Source organism: Centroberyx affinis, unplaced genomic scaffold, assembly GCF_046629955.1.
Source record: "Centroberyx affinis isolate AG114_WGS23_722 - 3 ecotype Tasmania unplaced genomic scaffold, CSIRO-AGI_Caff_v1 ptg002986l_1, whole genome shotgun sequence".
In the NCBI taxonomy this organism is placed as follows: Eukaryota; Metazoa; Chordata; class Actinopteri; order Beryciformes; family Berycidae; genus Centroberyx; species Centroberyx affinis.
In genome coordinates this window covers 102,501-122,555 of record NW_027281092.1, presented here as the reverse complement: position 1 = coordinate 122,555, position 20,055 = coordinate 102,501, and the positions used below count along the sequence as shown (strand labels likewise).

At 39.9% G+C, this 20,055-nt stretch overlaps 1 protein-coding gene across 1 annotated transcript; it reads left to right on the top strand.

The window, feature by feature from the left end:
• Positions 1-1,772: 1,772 nt before the first annotated feature.
• Positions 1,773-18,748, top strand: slc2a15b (solute carrier family 2 member 15b). Its single transcript, XM_071537158.1, has 12 exons — positions 1,773-1,866; positions 4,788-4,886; positions 8,144-8,304; positions 9,176-9,300; positions 9,587-9,732; positions 10,514-10,646; positions 11,813-12,000; positions 14,176-14,286; positions 15,034-15,135; positions 15,572-15,647; positions 17,046-17,173; positions 18,404-18,748. Exons 1-12 carry the CDS (start codon positions 1,822-1,824, stop codon positions 18,677-18,679), a joined length of 1,590 nt encoding a protein of 529 aa, XP_071393259.1. The 5' UTR covers positions 1,773-1,821; the 3' UTR covers positions 18,680-18,748.
• The last annotated feature ends 1,307 nt before the right edge of the window (positions 18,749-20,055 follow it).

Below are 20,055 nucleotides of genomic sequence, written 5' to 3'. Positions count from 1 at the left end.
TTCAATTAAACAAAGATAAAACTGAAGTATTTGTTTTTGGAGCCAAGGAAGAACGATTAAAAGTCAGTGCACAGCTTCAATCGGTAATGTTAAAAACCACAAACCAAGCCAGAAATCTTGGTGTAGTCATGGACTCAGACCTGAATTTCAACAGCCACATTAAGACAATTACTAAGTCAGCCTACTATCACCTTAAGAATATATCAAGGATTAAAGGACTTATGTCTCAGCAGGATTTGGAAAAACTTGTCCATGCCTTTATCTTCAGTAGACTCGACTACTGTAACGGTGTCTTTACGGGTCTCCCTAAAAAATCGATCAGACAGCTGCAGCTGATTCAGAACGCTGCTGCTCGAATCCTCACTAAGACCAAGAAAGTGGATCACATCACTCCAGTTCTGAGGTCTTTACACGGGCTTCCTGTCTGTCAAAGAATTGATTTCAAATTACCACTGTTGGTTTATAAATCACTGAATGGTTTAGGGCCAAAATACATTTCTGATCTTCTGCTACATTATGAACCATCCAGACCTCTCAGGTCGTCTGGGACAGGTCTGCTTTCTGTCCCCAGAGTCAAAACTAAACATGGAGAAGCAGCGTTCAGTTTTTATGCGCCACATATCTGGAACAAACTCCCAGAAAACTGCAGGTCTGCTGCAACTCTCAGTTCTTTTAAATCAAGGCTGAAGACTTTTCTGTTTGCTGCTGCCTTTTATTAAATCAAATAACTATTCATCTCTCACACTGCACCGTAAGCTTAATTCTTGTATTTTACACCTGTCTTATTCTATTTCAGCCTATTTTTTTTGTGTTTATTCTCTTAGCTCTTTAATGAACTTTATTTTTTCTTTCTTTCTTTTATATGAATTTTATCCTTTTCATTTTGTCTCGATGCTTTTAATGTTTCATGTAAAGCACTTTGAATTGCCTTGTTGCTGAAATGTGCTATATAAATAAACTTGCCTTGCCAGTGGAGGAATTCGCTTGCTACTGTAGGATGCTCATGCAACCAGAGCATTATCAGTGAGGACAATATAGTAGATAATGACATGAATATTCGACTTTTGGGCCCATAGTGCAATTATTTGGCTACAAAACACTCTGATTATGCTGCTCAAGCTGTTTGGGGAAATTTGATTGACATTTTTTGGAGCTTTAAAATGATTGCCCCATTAATTAACTTCAACAATTTGGAGGAAGGCTGAGATGAAAGTACGGGACCTAAACTCGGTGTGTGTCTGGTCAGGTGGTCCTTTGAACTTCAATGGAATTTTGACTGACATGGGGTTGAGTAAATAATCATTGAATTTATTTCCACTTATTTCACTCCATAGAGGTCTTCGGTTTTCATCATAGGTTTCACTGTCTCACTGTCTTTATCACTATTCCTACAATATAGACAGTTATATAGCCTAATTCTGTACAAAGTAATATATAATAACACATCTTCTTAGATTGGGTTCTTTGGTGTCAGCAGTCTAATCAAATGCTGGTGGTCTAATGTGTGTAGGCTGTCTCTTTTGGGGTCCTTGATGTGAAAAGGTTTGGAGACCCCGGGTCTCATGTGACTGCTGATTTCCGGGGAAGAACGATTCGTCACTGGGAGGGCTTTCTCTGCGTTGAGCTTTAGTGATTGGGGATTGGGGAGTTTCACAAGCGACTTAATTCCGCCCATCAACACAACACGCCTCCCATCTCCCATACAAGCATGACTGTACATATGGGAATGCTGAACACTTTTAAAAAAGTTTTGTAGATGAGCGATTTCTCATCTCAAACGAGCAAATCATAGGAATCGCGGAGTAATTATTCATGACTTAGATGGCGGAGGAAGTGTTACTGGCAAACAATGCGAAAATCACGGGGGTAAGTGTTTGAACTTCTAGTTATTATTATCCGAGAGGTTGACTGAGATGTAGCGAACTGTGTGCATAAGGTCGTTTCGTTTCTGTCGTTTATTTCCAGTCACATTGACCCCTCAAACCATTTTGAGTTTAATACACTGTTGGAAAGAGGATAATTTAAGCTTTCTTGTGATATCAAAATTATCTTTGTAGTCCAAAGATTGAGTGAGATGCACCCCTTGATGTCTTGACTGTTTCCAAACTATGTTTTTGAGAAAAAAGGGCCTCAAAGTTTGAAGTAAACTCTGAGACATTTATTCAAATAAAGAAATCATTCAAACATAACATAACATACTAACAATAGGCTACTGTACATTTGCAGTCTTGAGTGCCCATACATACACATGCACACACACGCACGCACACACGTTGACATTTTGAAATTCAACTTTTCACAAAGGCACAGCTCATGTGTATGTGGAGAAGCAAACTAATATGCACATGGTTATTTATGCGTGCACACTCCACGTGCACATGCACAACCACCACAGGTTGAGTTGCCTGACAACTACGTTTTCCCGCGGATGAAACAATAATTTTGATTAGACAATAAAGAGGACGATGGTCAACCTGTTACTATGCAGATGTTTATTCATAATTTTAAAGAACACATAGTAAGGGGGAGAGAGGGACGGGGAGAAGTGTTGCCAGGTTCTTCGCGACAAAACCCTCCCAGTGCCAATTAAACCCAACGCATAAACAGCCCAATGATCAATGAAACTAGTCCAAAATATAAAACTTTGAAACACTTTGACCATTTTTAGACACATAGTTTGTGGATTATCCTATTAGATGAAACGAGATTAGGAATAATTTGTTCCATGGGCTCGTGGATGTGTGCCAGACTGGGGATCCTAGTAGGTGCGCTGCAGCACAGTGCAGCAATGCATGATACATGATAATGAGCATCTCATGGATATTTCCCTCCTTACATTGAGGGAAATATATGACTTGTCTCCATTGGCCAGGGTCTAGCCATGGCTTGTCTTTCTGTGTGTCAAGTAGAATAAAAAGAGCATGGCAGGGTATATAAGAAATAGTCTTTGCTAAATGAAAAAATGTTTATAATCCAAGCCTAAAATGTTGTAAATGCCATAGTATAGAATATGGAACAGGACTAAACAGCATCCTGGTGGGTTAGACCAGTGATTCCCAAAGTGGGGGGTGGAGAGTCCAGGTTTCTGTGGGGTTCCAGTGAATACAGGAATTGTTTAATTTCATTGTTATTCATCTCACTATAGGTTAGCACTATGAGAAAGTGTAGGCCTAGAAGAGTGACAGCTTTGATTAGTTTCATCATCCTTTTAACCTCACAACCTACAATACACATAGTTATATATTTCTGCACCAAGTCAATTTTAGCAAAAAAAAAAACCTTCCCAAATGGGGTTCTTTAGGGCAGAATCTTATCAAATGCCCCATGGTCCTTGACATGTTTGGGAATCCCCGGTTTGGACCATTAGACACAGTGAGGCTCCTGTAGCTATAACAGGGGTCAGGACATCTTTGACTCACACAAGACCACCATGTCCAAAACAACCTGGGATATAGCCTCAATTGTAGCTTACAAAAAACTATATCACATAGACTTAGTCTTTGCTAACAAAACAGCATACTGGCCAACAGCTTTGGCCAGCATGTTCATGTGAAAAACATTGCACCCGCTTGCAAATCAACATAAATTGAATGCTTACTGGGCAGCATTGTCTGCTATCAGCCATGTTCACGTGTAGCCGTCTAACTCTCTGCCTCTGGCTATTACCGGCTAAATTAGGTTTCTTCAAGGCATCTATGCTGTTATTGTTCACTCAAAGCGAAGGGCTGCTCTTCCATCGACTTACTCCCTGTGAGTTCAGAGGCAAGAGGCTATCTGAACACAAGGGAAACTTTGTTTCGATGAAGCATACCCCAGTATTTTGACATCAGTGGATTGCCTTTGCCCACAATATGTTCCTGCATTTAAGGATCACAATTGGGTTTTCCAAAACCATGAGCTGTGGAACACAGAATAAGTGGAGCTATTGTAGCTCCACTTATTCTGTGTTTGGCAGGCACATACCAGTACCTGAGATCTATTCAGCTAATTCAGTCTCAAAGTGGTCCTCCAGAGCTAACTGTGTTTACGGTACAACAGACTAGACTGGTTTTACCTGGCCTGCATTCAGCTGCCGGTTTGCTTCAGTTCTTTTGATTCAGTCATGTGCAGCTCAGGAACTAAGCCTGTACAGCTCTGTAGAGCACAGTCCAAAGATCACAAACTCATATGCAACTTATACCCTATTTATGATGCTGTTAAATGCTAGCACATTATGGAATAATCTCCTAATTTGGCAAATAATCTGTCTGCATATTAGACAGGAGAAAAACACATGCATTACTTTTGTTTTTAATCCTAGTATAACTATTTCAAATTGTTTACTGGCACGAGGTTTTATTGGCTTCTTTCCATGAGGGCAATTTTAAAGTGAGAGTTGCCTTTTGCATTACAAGCATAGGCATTTGAGATAGATGTAAACTAGGTTACAGTGGAACAGCCTGAGACTGTGTTGTGAAAATCCAGGTCACTTTTTTTTATATAAGCTGTTTTCTGTAGATCTCAGAAAGCTGCTTATTTTGACACGTTCATTTTTAGGTCATTATTTGTCCTTCTTATGTATGGAAAAATCCACTGGCTGTGTAACAGTTTCGGAAGTATAACTGACATAAATTCCTTTGACTTAACACTGTGAGTTCTTTTTAACATGTTAATGTTGAAAACTCATCTACAGGGATCTTGCCTTAAGTTGGACCTCAAGTATTTTGCTTGGTCCGTTGTACTGTAAACATTTTACTGTGTAGTTTTTGTTGGTAACTCACACCTTCCTTTCCTCTTCTTGTCCTCAGCATCTCACTAAGTCACTGCTGGCAGTGGCTTTTCTGGCCTCATTTGGCAGCTCCATGCTCTATGGCTACAATTTGGCAGTCGTCAACTCTCCTGCACAGGTTTGTATCACTACCATATTATTATTATCATCATCATTATCATCATCATCATGTTTGTTGTTGTCATCGTTGTCATCAACAAGTGTGATAAAATATTTTTCATGCTTCCAAGTACCACAAAAATTTTAATTAAATGCTACTTCTGTGAATGAAAGAGACCCACTCTTCAACTGCATTGGGGTGATAATGGATAAGATTAGATTCCCCAAAAGCTGAAGCTATCCTTTTAGATGCTAGTGCAAATGATGAGGATCACATTATATTTCATTGTCATGTGGAGTCATGTGCGCTTGTGTATCAAATCTGGAGGCTGGTCTTTGCCATTCCTTATTATTAATGCCCTGTCATTTTATTCATCATGTGCTCCTTTCCTTTGATGTGGTGTGGTACATTATGGCCACTGTTAACTGTGAAACATGCCTGTTTGGCCATGGATAGCCCCACATTAGAGCATGTTAGTTGACCAGTGTGAACAGAATGGTATCACACCTCATGCCTCTTTTCAGGCCAGTGTAGTGTCTTTACTATGCTTAGGAGACAATTTCGCAGAAAGAGTTGCCCCAGCTGCCTTCAGCCCACTCTGTGCACATTGGTTCACTCTAAAGGAGCATTGACCTAGTCTTGATTTTTATCTCTTTCATTTTATCTTTCTTTACTGAAGGAAGGTAGACATGGCCTAGTACTCTAGATCTATCTACCTCATAATGTGGTCTAGCAAGCTGGGATTTGATCATTTGATCTATCAATTTTCTCATCCATGATGAAATTGGGAGTGGGGGACTGTGGATTGGCCCCAGTCTGTCCATCCGTCATGCACAATATCTTAGACACTGTTTATCGTCAATCAATATGTCAGACACCACTGATCCGATTTTAACAAAACTCAGGGAAATGATGTACCTCACCGCTGCTTACACACTGAATGGCACAAGGGGGAACTACAATTACAGCTTAAAACAAGGAGGCATATTTGTTACTGATTGGTCCAGATGGGGACTTCATTATTCGTGTGGTACGACATGTTTACTGAGCCTTGTTTTGATCTAGCCTTTTGCTAGTTGAATGATAGATGGGGACGTGCAAATAATATCAGCAAGCATGGCTTATGATTGCTCAACTCAATGGGTTGAGTTGCCCTCTCTCCTTTAAAAAGATAAAAAGGTCACCACCTCGGAAGGGTTAGATGAGGTGATAGTACAGCTGAGCTCAGAGGTCTCATGGTTGTTGTCACATGACTCTTTTTTCCCAAAATGCTTTTAACATTCATTTGTAGCGTACAGATTTCACAGAAGAGTGGACAGTTTTTTCTATCAAAAGTACTGAACACAGCATCTGAAACATTTAATGGATAGTGTAGCATTGCCTCGTCCAGTAGAAGACAACTGGAAAACTCGTCTCAAACCACAGAACCATGTGACTCCAGGGATCTTCGTAGGACACGCTGCTGACTGCAGTGTGTCATCTGACATCAGTTACCCCTATGTGTTCCAAATCAAATTTTAGGTGTAGCAGAAGGTTAAAGTGGTGGTGAGGGCGAAGAAGACTTACAATTACATTTTGGTGAGACAGAGCTTTTTTATAGGATGCCCAAATAGAAAGAAACACAATAACAAATGGTCTGGGTTCCTGTTTCGGTCATCTGATTATGTCATTGGAGAACTAAACTGGCCACAGACCTCCTCAACTGTTTAGCTTAAGCAGACAACCATGGTAAAGGATAATTGATTAGATGTTAGCATAGCGATACTACTATGTATTCTTCAGTCTATAAAATCATTATGTGGAAAGAAGCCTGTATTAAAAAAGTATGGGCCTTGTAATTTAATTTTGGCTTGCAAGTTAAAAATGTCTGAAGGAGATTGAGGGTGCAGGGAAGGGAAGGAAGGAAGGAGTAAGTGAGTGAGTGACGGAAAGACGTACTGAGGCTTATAGTTTACTGAAGTTTATGATGGCCAATTTAGTTTTTTCTGAGTCTTTCTTTTGATGAAAACAAAAATAAATCAGAAAATTGAAATTGGTCTTGAAGTCACATTATCAGTCAAATATAGTAGTAGCCAGATGATCAGATGTGAATTCCACTTCCAGATGATTGGACACATTTAGTTGAATGTGGGATTGATTGCTATGGTCTAGAGACTTAGCTGAACTTTACATTATCAGCTGAGCATCTTTAAGACTCACAGTCTTAATGCTGTTAAAGCCTGAAGTGACATGGAAAGCTGACATGGAAACAGGATTTGTGGCGTTCTGACACACTTGAGGACAATGAGACCCACTCATACTACATACAGTATGTCTGTGTATGACTAAGTGACTAAGATGCTTGTAAGCACCAACAAAGTCATCCTAAAACTCATATGGGTCATGTAAAATGTAGAAACATTAAACAAAGAAAAGTGCAAAAATATGTCTTTGGTTTAAGTCATTCATACTGTTAATGTTGTCATCAATCATCAATTTGAAGCCAAATTAACCTTTTTTTAATCTTTTGCTGATGTCTCTGTCGCAGAATACATGACTCAATTGTGTCACTTGAGCAAAATTAGATTTGATATAATGGATTTTCCAGAATAGTGTCATCTCAATTGAGTCTATACACTTCTAGGCAAACTTGAATGAAATCCCAAGTATATTGATTCTTTTTACTTTATCTTTTGACTGCCACACCACAGGGATAACCGCTCTTGTTTTATCAAGCACGCAGTTTGTTCTTATTTCTCAAAATTTGCATTTATCGATTTGAATTTGATTTGTGGGACCTAGATCAAACTCCTGTCTACTCAAAAAGCGTGTACGCTCAGTGAACCCGGTGTATAAAGTTGGCCGCCTCAGAGACTGATGTCGTTTATCCCTTCATCTCAATCCACATTGCAATGCACAACTAGCATTTCTGAAATGGCCAGAGCAATGTTGACACTTAGACATTTTGTACTGTGGGATGGGTAATGATGTCAGATGTCATGGCCACCATTTTTATGCACTAGGTCTATTGCAATGTGGACAAGTGGTCCAGTCGTGTAAGAAATAAATCTGAATCATTAATTATGTATTGTTCTTTTTGCAGTATTATCTCTTTGCATTACCAGGATCTCACATAGCCTCGTCCAATTCAGTACTTTCTTCAGTTCTGGTCTCTTTTATAAAAGCAAGGATGTTTTGGAAGGGAATAGTGCTGTGTCTCAAAATTCCATATTGTTGATGTAAATTATTATAATGTAAATTCATTCACTCATTCATTCATTCATTCATTCCACCAGTACATCAAAAGCTTTTACAATGAGACGATGATAGAAAGTCACGGTTGGAGTCTGGATGAGGAGGCCCTCACCGTCATGTACTCCCTCACCGTGTCTATCTTTGCTATTGGTGGTATGATTGGGGCACTGCTAGTGGGCACACTCGTTACCAAATATGGAAGGTAAGTGTGTGTTTTGACAATGTATTTGTGTGTGAGTCCTTGTGCATGCATGCATGTGTGTGTGTGTGTGTGTGTGTGTCATCAGCATGCGCTTCTGACTCTGAAATTTCTAGCTTCTTATTCGTTGATCAAGTTGAGTAAAGCGCGATCGTTGTGGCTGAAGTTGGCTGAAGTTTGAATGAACGAAGGAGACAGGAGAATTTACTTCTATTGCACATGTAAACAGCCTAATCAAATTATTCTTATAATCAGAGTAAGAGCAATAGTCGCATTGTTTGTTTGCATGAAAACAGAGCCAATGTATAGTTGTTTAGTGAAATTTGACCATGCTGTATAGTCATGTCTATTGGTTGGATTTCGCCATTTGCCATGTTAACGTCAACTAGGCTACAACATCACACATGAGCTAAACCAACTACATTGCATGCCTCTGGGTTAAGACAAACAATGGGTTGACAGTGTGAGGTTGACAGTGACCTCAATGGCAAATGCTGTCAATCTGAAACCAACAGTAAAGTTTTCAACTCAACAACAACAAAACACCCCCCCCCTCATTTATTTACCTTGGAATTTAGCCATAAAAATATGTCAGTGTCTCAATAGCAACTGTGACGTACTGACATAAAAAACTGACAGTAACTTTATCGACTGTAACAACAATAAAATGCAACCCCCTCTTTCCATTTACCTTGAATGTTGAAAGGCTCGGGATTAATGGCTCACTGAAAGGACTTGTGTGTTGTAGCATCATCACCACGACCAGCTCTAAACTAACAGCCGAACGACCAATTAGATGATTAATAGTAAATTATTAGTATTATAAGTAATTATTAGATTATTAGTAAAGCGCGATCGTTGTGCATATAAACAGGAAAGGGACACTGGTGAAATCCACTGCGCTGGTGTTTGTAGCAGCCGGTCTTATGGGCTTCAGCAGAGCATGTAGGTATCCTGCAATGGTCATCGTTGGACGCTTCATCACAGGAGTACACTCAGGTAGGCCTACCTGACGCCTAAATGAAATAATTAATTTGAACGTGTGATTTTCATCTTCCACTGTATACCCACTGAATATTTAGCGGTAAGTTTACACTAATAAAATCTAAATGCTTGTAGAAATAAATCATCATTGTAAGATTCTGATGCATGATAAAATATTCACTTACCATTCATTCTAGATAATGTTTGAGTCAGATCACAATGAAACATAAATCCAAGTTCTGCTTATTTTTGCCTGTGTTAGCCCATGATAATGTAACTCTGTTTATCCTCTTCTCAACAGGTATCTCTCTCAGTGTGGTGCCTATGTACCTGGGGGAGATTGCCCCCAAGAACCTGCGAGGCTTCTTGGGCCTCATGCCCAGCATCCACATTTGTCTTGGAGTCTTCATTGCTCAGGTCTTGGGACTCCATGAACTATTAGGAAAGGTACTGGCATCCTGCCATTCAAACCCTGTACAGGTTTCAGATTCCAGGATATGTTTGGCCCAGGTATCCTGGACCAAACAGTGGGTGACATGCTAAGGGATTAATAATTGCTACTCTGTGCTTTCTTCCTGGATTGATTGTGCCAAAATAAATTCTTAGTTCAAACTTGTCCGAGCTTCCAATTGTTCAAATCCCGTGAATCCTTTGAAAGTAACTTTGTCTGAATATTGCAGAACTGTCTCAAGGTTTGTCATCTCAACTACAAGCCATGTATCTTAATTGTGCTGTAATTAGATAATTATTCAACAAACACAATGAGAACATGGTAGCACTTCACCGCTGTCTTTACCAATGTTTCTACATGGAACAATCACGCAGTGATAGAGGCTGCATTTCAATCTAGTATGTCCTATTAGGCCTTCCAGTTCTCCACTGGCTCTTTCATTCATGGTTTTTCTTTCGATATCTGGAAGGACTGGATAGGATGATGATCTTTTCTACCTGCCCAGTTGTATCTGATAAGGGAGAGAATGTTCTTAGAGGGATAGAGTTGAGTTGAGTATAAGACAGCTGTAGAGAAAAAAGCTAGGATTTTACAGAAAAGACATTATATACAGTACTTATTAGAGATTATAGGTTGCATACTAGAAGATGATGGTTACTTTTTGTAAGGTATGAAAGGAGCATAAATAAGACAGATACTGTAAGGAATGTCTATGTATAGTAAAGCCACATTCATGGACAATTTTTCAAAACCCTTTTTACATTGTTTTCCATACAGGAAGAGCACTGGCCTCTGCTCCTGTCCCTTGTGGTGGTTCCTACCTTCTTCCAGCTGATGCTGTTGCCATGGTTTCCAGAGAGTCCGCGGTACCTGTTGATAGAGAAGAGGAATGTGCATGCCACTATCACAGGTTGGAAAATTAACTTATTTCTTCTCCTCAGTTTTTGTTTTTGTGTTTGAGTGAACATGCCGTCAGATAATTTCCCCTAACAGTGTTGAGTTCTTGTTATTTGGCCAAGTTTTAATTTACATGATTAAAGTCAGCAGGATCCCAGCATTAACACACAATATCTATTAAAAGAAAAAGACAATTAAAATCAACTTGCTGTAAGCTTTACCTACTACAACAACTTTATTTGCTTCATATGTAGAGTGAGAAAATCTATGTAAATGTAATTCCCAGCATTTTCCACTGAGATTATTAGTCTAAAAAATTATATGTCTAATGAAGAAGTGGAGAATTTGCACTTTCATCCTGCCTAGATTTCCCATACAGCAACATATGAACTGTTCATTAGTGAACTGTTCATTAGTACCAGTGGGAATGCCCAGTTGAATATTGGGACTTGAAATTTATGAATAATTTGTCAAAGAATTAGAATTTAGATTCTAATGTAAGTTCTAAAGCAGGGATAATCAACCATGTGCCATGGAGGGCCATGAGTTTGTAGGTTTTCATTCCAACCAAACACTACAGCACTGATTGCTGATTTAATTTCTCCTCTCTGGAGAAGGTGTTAAGGTGCTTATCAGGGAAATCACCTGCTGTAATCTTTGGTTGGAATAAAAACCTGATAACACAGCAATCCATGGCACATGGTTGCAGATCCCTGCTCCAAAAGTATCTAATTTACTTTATAACCACTACTTGGATTGACCTTTCATTTAGCCCAGCTGTGCTAAAATGACCTAGAAAAGTCACTCATGTCATATGAATCATACCATTCTTGTTATATAATTTCTCCACTTTTCACTTGAAAAGTTAGTAGGGCTTGGTCTCATTGCAGGCTGCTAAAAGGCTTTCTTTGTGTGTAGGCTTCGATCAGATGCCTGCATTGCTGGCTAGTTTAATTGGTCATTAGAACTGATTTCTTTCCTTCTTCTTCTTCCTTCTCTCTCTCTCTCTCTCTCTCTCTCTCTCTCTCTCTCTCTCTCTCTCTCTCTCTCTCTCTCTCTCTCTCTGTTGAGGTGTCAAGGGGCAAAAATGGAAATCCCCTAAAGTTACCCAACACTTAAAATGGTTGTTCGAACCCTTTCTGACACACACGTTCCCTATCTTGTTCCTCTGTCCTGTAGCCCTGAAGTGGTACCGCTCTAAAGGCAACATCCAGGCGGAGATTGAGGAGATGCAGGAGGAACAGCGCTCTCTTTCCTCTATCGAGACCGTCTCTGTCCTGGGCCTCATCATGGACCGCTGTGTTCGCTGGCAGGTCATCACCATTGTGGTGGTCAACATTGGCATGCAGCTGTCCGGCATTGATGCGGTGAGGGGGAAGAGGGGAAGCGGTTATAGGAATGTGGACTTCTGTGTGGCGGCTAAAGAGCGGGACAAAGTTGTTTTGGTTTTGTGTGTGTGTGTGTGAGTGTGTGTGTGCATTTTGGTTGTGCAGAGGCTATTTTCGGTACAGTTATCATATGAGAGTGAGAGATCGTGTTGCTACAGTTCACTCCACATGTCCCCAGCTGTGCTTCTCCCATCTGCACCTCCTCCTGTCCATACATCACCGTCTCACGTACAGCCACTGAGTGACTAAGCAGGGGGCAACAGGACCACGCCTCATTATCTCCTGGCCCACCCTCTCGGCATTACACTGCATAGGGAGGTCCACACACACACGTGCACACACACACACACACATACACACACACACTGTCAGCCCATAGAGTACACCCTGCTCCATGTGGATAGAAGCACTAGGCATGCTGGCTCACATGCTGGTACTATTTCCCAGCATGGCTACACCATGCTGAGTCCCACCGCTGCAGCTGTTCCAGATAGGGAACACCGCACGGCTCCTAGCACGCTGGGAAGGAACCCACGTGCTCACCTTTGAAATCTGGGCCACAAAAAACAAAATCAGACGTTTCAAGAGATTTTCAAGTGAACATCCACATATGGTATTCCTATGATCTTGAATATAAAGCTTGAGTCTCTTGCACAGGTAGAAAATGACAGCCAAGATATACAATGTTGTCATCAAGAAAAAAAATACTGGAGCTACTCCATTGACAGTGAAACAGTGAATGGAGACTGACTTTGTGGAGACAGCGCTATTGTTGGAAAATTACAACCAGGGCATTGCACAGGAGAATCATGGCTGAAGTTTGAATGAATGAAGGAGACAGGAGAATTTACTTCTATTGCACATGTAAACAGCCTAATCAAATTATTCTCATTATCAGAGTAAGAGCAATAGTCGCATTGTTTGTTTGCATGAAAACAGAGCCAATGTATAGTTGTTTAGTGAAATCCGACCATGCTGTATAGTCATGTCTATTGGTTGGATTTCACCACTTGCCATGTTAACGTCAAAAAAAGAGATGGAAAGTATGACTAAACATTCAGCTATGAAGAAGCTTCTCCTGTTCCTTGGAGAACTGAACTTAACACACACACTCACTACCCAAGCTTTGCTACATCACATCACAACCTTTCAGTAATTCAGAAGTGTAAAGTTGTGTGATGTGTGTACAATTGTGGAGTCGAGGGTATTGTGAGTAACACAATAATAAAACAATGAAACAGTGAAATAAAGCTTATATGGATGTGAAAAGTCAAGCAAACATTCTCTGAGTTCATACAAGTCTCTAATTTATTATCAGTGGAGCAGCTTCAGGTGTGGCAGAGAGTTGTTCATGTTTATAAATACTGAATGCCCAATATAAAAATAATTGGAGTTCTGTTTTAGGGTGGATTTTTGTGTGAGGGAAAACCATTACCCCATTGGTATATAGTTTTGCTTCTTTGGTTCAAAACAATATAACATGTCTTAAGTCATTTACTTTTTCAAATAGTGTGTGTGTTGTGTGTGTGTATGTGTTGTGTGAGTGTGTGTTGTGAGTGTGTGTGTGTGTGCGCGTGTGTGTGTGTGAGTGAGTGTATATGCATGTGTACGCATATTTCAATGTTGGAATGGTGATTAAATGCTATATGGATGGTTACTAAATCAACAAGACAGCATTTAACTGCACCGATCATGATCTTGTCCACACTACATAGATGATGGATGTTGCATCAGCAAAGTATGATTAATGAGAACACACAAATTAATTTCAAGGGGAGCACTTGTCAGAAGTCTGTACTGATGAAGTGTTGTATCTCAAGTGCATGAGTGATGGCAGGTCTGGTGATAATGATCGCTATGATGAATCACGTGGAACACCAAATAAGCAACTCACAGGTTTAAAAAGGAAAACTCTGAGTTCCTAAATTTACAATTATGTATTTATAATCGTCGCTGTCAGGTGAAAACTTTCCAGAAACTGAGAAAAACAGCCTTGTTTTCAGATTGACCTCCTTGTATTTATCCAGTGGGTTCTGAACGGCTTTCATAAGACCAAGAGGTCAGAGAATCAAATGAAAACATGACAATCACCAAAATTGGATTTACAAGGTTTTCACATGACATCAGCTATTTATAGTTGTCTGTCAATTTCAGATCTGGTTCTACACCAATGACATATTTGAGAATGCAGGGATCCCAGGCCCTCACATCCAATACACAACTGTGGGAACCGGTGCCATTGAGGTCATCTCTGGAACGCTGGGGGTAAGCAGACATTACACTTTAAGCACACTAAGGTGACAGTATTATGTGAGACATATTTACATATGTGAGACAGTTTACATATGTGTATATATATATACATATATATATATATATATATACTTTCTATACTTTTTTATACCTTTTTATATTTTTTTTATATATATGCATATTTGTACATAGTAGTTAGATGTTTAGGTTTACCTCTGTCCATTGTGTTGTCCTTGCTTTTAGCTGCATATTTATTCTGTGTAAGTACATTGTGAGCAACGGAAAGCCGGAGTCAAATTCCTTGTATGTGTACATACTTGGCCAATAAAGCTGATTCTGATTCTGATATGGTGAATGAGACTAACTGCTAATGTAACTTGTGAGTAATGTCAACAATTAGTCTCTCATGTTTCACCTCAGATCGGTCTTATTAGGATAAAAACAAGAAAATTACTATTGTCCTTAAAAGCAGAGTAGTTCTGCCTGGTACCTTGTTCTGAACGTAAGTCCATTTAAGTAAGCTCAGATATTAGTGCCATTGTAAATATCCATTTCCAGTAGTAAGATCTTGTTCACTGCTGACCTATATATAGTAGGCGTTCAAGTATTACATGAAATACAAATACCATGTACAGCAGTGAGCATGAAACTGGGTTCTTATATGAGAGTCTAGAAAGAAAAGAGTCAGTTTCTGTATTGCTTGATGTTTGTCTCACGTTGGCAGCTACAACAGACCCTGCTCCTTTGTCCCCTCCCCAGTGCTTTACTATAGAGCGGCTGGGCAGGAGACCTCTGGTGATCGGTGGCTTCACCTTCATGGGAATCTGCTGTGCTGGGATCACTGTCTCGCTCCTCTTCCAGGTACAGTGTCGTCCAAAAGAACTGTAGGTCTAGGAATAGATTACAGAAACTTGCAGGTTGCGACGTACATTGGATTTGTACTGGACTAAATACACTACCAACATTACATAAGAAGCAACAACTATCAAAAAACAGAACTCTGTGCCTCATGCTTAGTGATATAACACAAGACAATCAAGTGAACAAGAATGGACCAGAATGGATGTGAGGCATCTTGATGTACCTTACACCTCTAATTGGACACTAGTCTGTCACTAGGCCTTACCCCAAATCTCTTGGAGTTACTTTACAGTTGTTTTTCCTCTCATAATTTAAGGATATTTCAACTCAGTAAAATGAACAACTTTAAACTGTGCAAATTGTTCTCTGATGTGTATAGATTTTGTTGTTGTGCTGTGTGTTTGATGACTGATGATTTCAATTTGACCAACCTCAGGCACAAGTGGCCTTGATGCGCTACATCAGTGTGGCCTGCGTTGTTGGAATTATTGCCGGCTTCTGCATAGGACCAGGTAAGAACAAAATGAAATACATATACACCTCTTGTGCTTTCTTGCAATGAATAATAGGTGTGTATGTCATATACACCTATTATTCATTGCAAGAAAGCACAAGAGGCGGTTTCATAATGTCACATTGGCAAAAATGGCTAAAAAGGACAAAATTTACTCTCACTCAGTCTCTACTAAAAACTCTTTTAAACACTTACATTCATCCATTCCAGTCTACACATGCTTGATTCGGGCTGTCTTGTGTATTAATCTGACATAAGGTAACACTGCTCCCTGCTGGACGTTTGCAGAATGGCAGGGACCGCTCCTTCCTCACTGCTCCTTCTCTCACTACGAAGAGATATTGTATTTCATTAGTCCTGTAAATGAGGAAATCATAATTGCCACACTACATCCATTCCTACAGCCATTTGTACATTGGCTGAGTTGAGTGAAGTGAATTAAGAGGCAATAGTTTACAATGTTGGGAGCCATGTTGAGTGGGCCTGCGAGGATGATGAATGAGAATGAATCTGGTTTACATAACGTCATTCGTCAAGCTGGCAAAATCTATACCTCAGCACACAGACGAGGATTTCTGTTGCTGCAATTAGATTTTTAATGGCTCATTGTTCATAAGCTAGCGGTGATGAATATGGTTTTCTTCAGACAAAACCTTGCATGCGCAATGAAGCCCCCATACATACCACAGATGTTGACAAATTATGGCCTAGTTATTTGTTTGACAATATTAAACCTTCCTCTGTGCAATTATCATGCACAGATAATGAGGACTTCATTCGGAAAGCTCATCATTAGAGCTTTTACGAATGCATATTTCTCCTTCCTACCTCTCAATTCTAACAATGAAGAATTATGTGTTTAAAGCTAAGACACCAGCCCATAGATGCCCACATATCAAGCTAATGAATTGTCTAAGTCCTTGCTAAACTAAACTAAACTGTTGTTTCTTTTGACTGTGGTTCAGAGTTGGAGTTTTGCCAAGTTGACAAACATTCCCCTCTCTATCTATGATAACTGAGTTATACATAATGAAGTATATAGATAGGTATGTAATGTTATACTGTTGCGGCTTGAGAAATATGTATTATTTGTAATATCATGTTAATTTATTCTGATCGACTGCCAAAGGACAATACAAAGTAACTGATTTCACAAAACCCAATGGATTCATGCAGTTGGTTGAATAATGTGATTGGTTGTATTGTGATCGATTAGTATCATGCCTAGTTATATTAGCCTATTAAATGAACCATATGGGGAGATATCTATATCTATATGCACTCACTAAAGATATGCCATGACTGGTTGAGAATGTTTGAGTGTAAAGGAAGTGGAAATGTTACCAAAGTGTACCCTATTTAATAACATAATATACTTTTCTGTGGCTCTGTCAAGCTGGTGTGCCCTTCCTGATGACAGCAGAACTCTTTAAGCAGTCGCACCGCCCGGCTGCCTACACTGTGGCAGGTTGCCTCAACTGGTTGTCCAACTTCACCATTGGCTTCGTCTTTCCCTTCCTACAGGTCAGAGCAGACCCATATCTTATCTCAGGCTCCATTCACACTGCAGGCCTTTGTGCTCAATTCCAATTTTTTGCTTAAATCTAATGTTTTTTGTCTGTTTGCATTCATTTTTGAAAATGACTCATATCCAATATCAGTTTGAACGGACCTCCATCCTGAAATGACCTGCATGTGCATGAACTGTAAAGCTCTAAAGAATGCCTTCTGGGTTTATTGCCCAAACTACAGTTCACTGTATAAAGAATGGCTACTTCCTTGATTGGAATCTTTAGCCTCCTTGAACCTTGCTTTGAGGCTCTTGATTTTTAGTTGGCGCTGCAGCCAAATTCTGTTGTGGCCCCGCTCAGCCGTTTCTCTTGCAATTGTTTTAGACACTGGTTGATTACAATACGTCCCCTCTAGTTTTGTTTGATTGAGTTACGATGACAGTGATCTGTCCCATGGAGAGTGACATAAAAACCACCTGAATTCTGATCAGTTCAGACTGCGGTCGCATGGCCACGGATCAGATCAGATTTAGGACCACAGATAAATGAGATACCATGTGTTTTTCTGTTCATACTGCACTAAAAACGTCAGATCTGTGTCAAAAAGAGGGGGAACAAATCTAAATTGGGACATGTTCAGCTGCAGTGTGACCGAAGCCTTAGACATTTTCCACCCTATCCTTGCATGTTTGTATCAGCGTTTTTGTATTTATATTCTTTGACATTCCCAAGCAAGTGGTTTTCAAACTAAGTAATCCATTCCTATAGCCTAAACTAGGTGTCAACTTTTCCCAGTAGTTTTTATGAAAACCTACAGAACGTTCCATGTTCCCTGAACATATTTTGGATGTAAATCATGTGTAAGTAGCTGACTGGGGTGTCAGAACAGTAGCTTGCAGCTTGCTCTGAGTTACTTTCCTTTGTATTAGACTACTATCATCATTATCTTCTGTTGTCTTTGCCTGTTTCTCTCTGAAGAAACTTGCCTTTCTATCTTTCTAGCCCACAATAGCCTCTGCTTCGTGCTTCCTTGTTGTAAGCAGATGTACCTATGAGGTGGACAAGTGGGAAACTGTCCATGTACTATGACAGCATGGGTCCAAATCTATTGCATGCCATCCAGATTCATTTCTTCCCTTACTTTACAGAATAGAATAGTATTCATAGTATTCAGAGTAGTATTCATTTGCTTTATCCTTCGCTTCATCATCAGTTAAAAAATGCACTGTCACCCCCCATACAGATGGCTACAGGTTCCTACTGCTACCTGATCTTCTGTGCTATCTGCTTGGGAGTGGCAAGCTACACCTTCTTCATCATTCCAGAGACCAAGAACAAGACCTTTGTGGAGATCAGCCAGATGTTCTCTGCCAGGAACGGCATCCTTGAAGACGAGAGCACAGAGTTTGCTCCCACTGCCGGTCATCTCAAAATGTCTAAGATGAACGGCTACGGAACCCTTGAGCTCCACGAAGATAAAAAGGAGCCTAATGGGAGAGAGGACTTGGAAGGGTATTAGTTGGACCTATATGGTGTAGTGGCTTCCTCGCCTCTCATTGTCCCTTCTTGGTTTGAGATGATTTAAGCACCACAGATTAAAAGCAGCAAGGTGGAATTGTGCCCACCAGGAGATCCGCTGCTCCATTATATTACGACCGGTATTACTGTACGTACACACACACACACACACAAACCAACACACATGCAAGCACACATACATGTACGCCTGCATGCACCAGCACTCACCCAAATGAAATCTAGAGCAGTCATTATTTCCTACATAGCACAATACACACTCTTCATTCCAAATACGGCCAAGTTGCACAGTACTAGCTGTAATTTCTGTACTCTATTTCAACTGTATATCTCCAGTTAAAGTGTACTGTATGTACAGTGTGTGGGATAGAAGTCATGCTATCATGCGTTTCAAATCAGCCATCAGTGACATGCTAATCCATTTGTCTGCATCCCACAGCGTATCCTTTTGTATGGGAGGGTTGGTTGGTTTTCACACCGTGCTCTCACAAATCCTGACCTCTGTGCATTAGTTTCACTTTTTGAACATATCCCATGATCCATTTTATGTTGACATTTCAGCGTTGAATACCTTCCGTCCATTGTTCAGTACAGAGTGGATGTATTTATTTATTGACATAGCAATTCCATTTCCGAAGCAGAGCTTCTATCAGTGTACTGAAAGAAGATATGAAAGCCGTTTCTCATGACACTGTTTCCCTCAGAGGTTAAGGGTCATGTGACATTCATGTGAATAACACCGTTTTTCCTGTTACCATATGTTTACACTGTTTGGCTCAAGGTGAATGAACTTGAGCTTGTTTTTATTTCTGTCTCGCTTTGTTTCATTCACATCGTTATTTTGCATCTCTTTTTTGCATAAGAGAGCTGGTTATTGTGGCTACTGTAGTAGTCATTTCATATGCCAAGACGGGGTGCTCCTCCTGTCCAAACAAAATGCACATGAAAAGCTTGTAAAAGAATTATAATTTATGTTCAATTCAATTCATTTTATTTAAATAGACATTTCCTGTGTGAAATATAAGTCAGTTACGATGAGAAATATGAAGGCTGTTCGAAAGTATGTATGATATCTAGATAAATACATTTGTTTGAACATGAAAAACTGTTTCTTTGTCCTTTGTTTTGCTGCTGTGTCCTGCTGTAAAACTCTTTCCATGACTGGGCCTTATAGCCGCAAGCAAACATACAAAAACATTATATATGCACTTAGCTGTATTCATAGTGCACCCCACTGCAACATCAAGTACAGCGCAGTAGTTCTGGACCACCACAAGACTTGGGTTTCTTTAGGGGCCAATATTTACGTTCATTTAGCTGTGGAGGCCCCTAACAGCTGGAAATTGCTTCCATACCTAG

What these genes read in the sequence shown, in the direction of transcription:
- slc2a15b (XM_071537158.1), top strand. Translation starts at nt 1,822, where the DNA reads ATGGCGGAGGAAGTGTTACTGGCAAACAATGCGAAAATCACGGGG. An exon ending in ACAATGCGAAAATCACGGGG is followed by an intron (nt 1,867 to 4,787) that starts GTAAGTGTTTGA and finishes TCTTGTCCTCAG; the next exon opens with CATCTCACTAAGTCACTGCT. An exon ending in CTCGTTACCAAATATGGAAG is followed by an intron (nt 8,305 to 9,175) that starts GTAAGTGTGTGT and finishes GCATATAAACAG; the next exon opens with GAAAGGGACACTGGTGAAAT.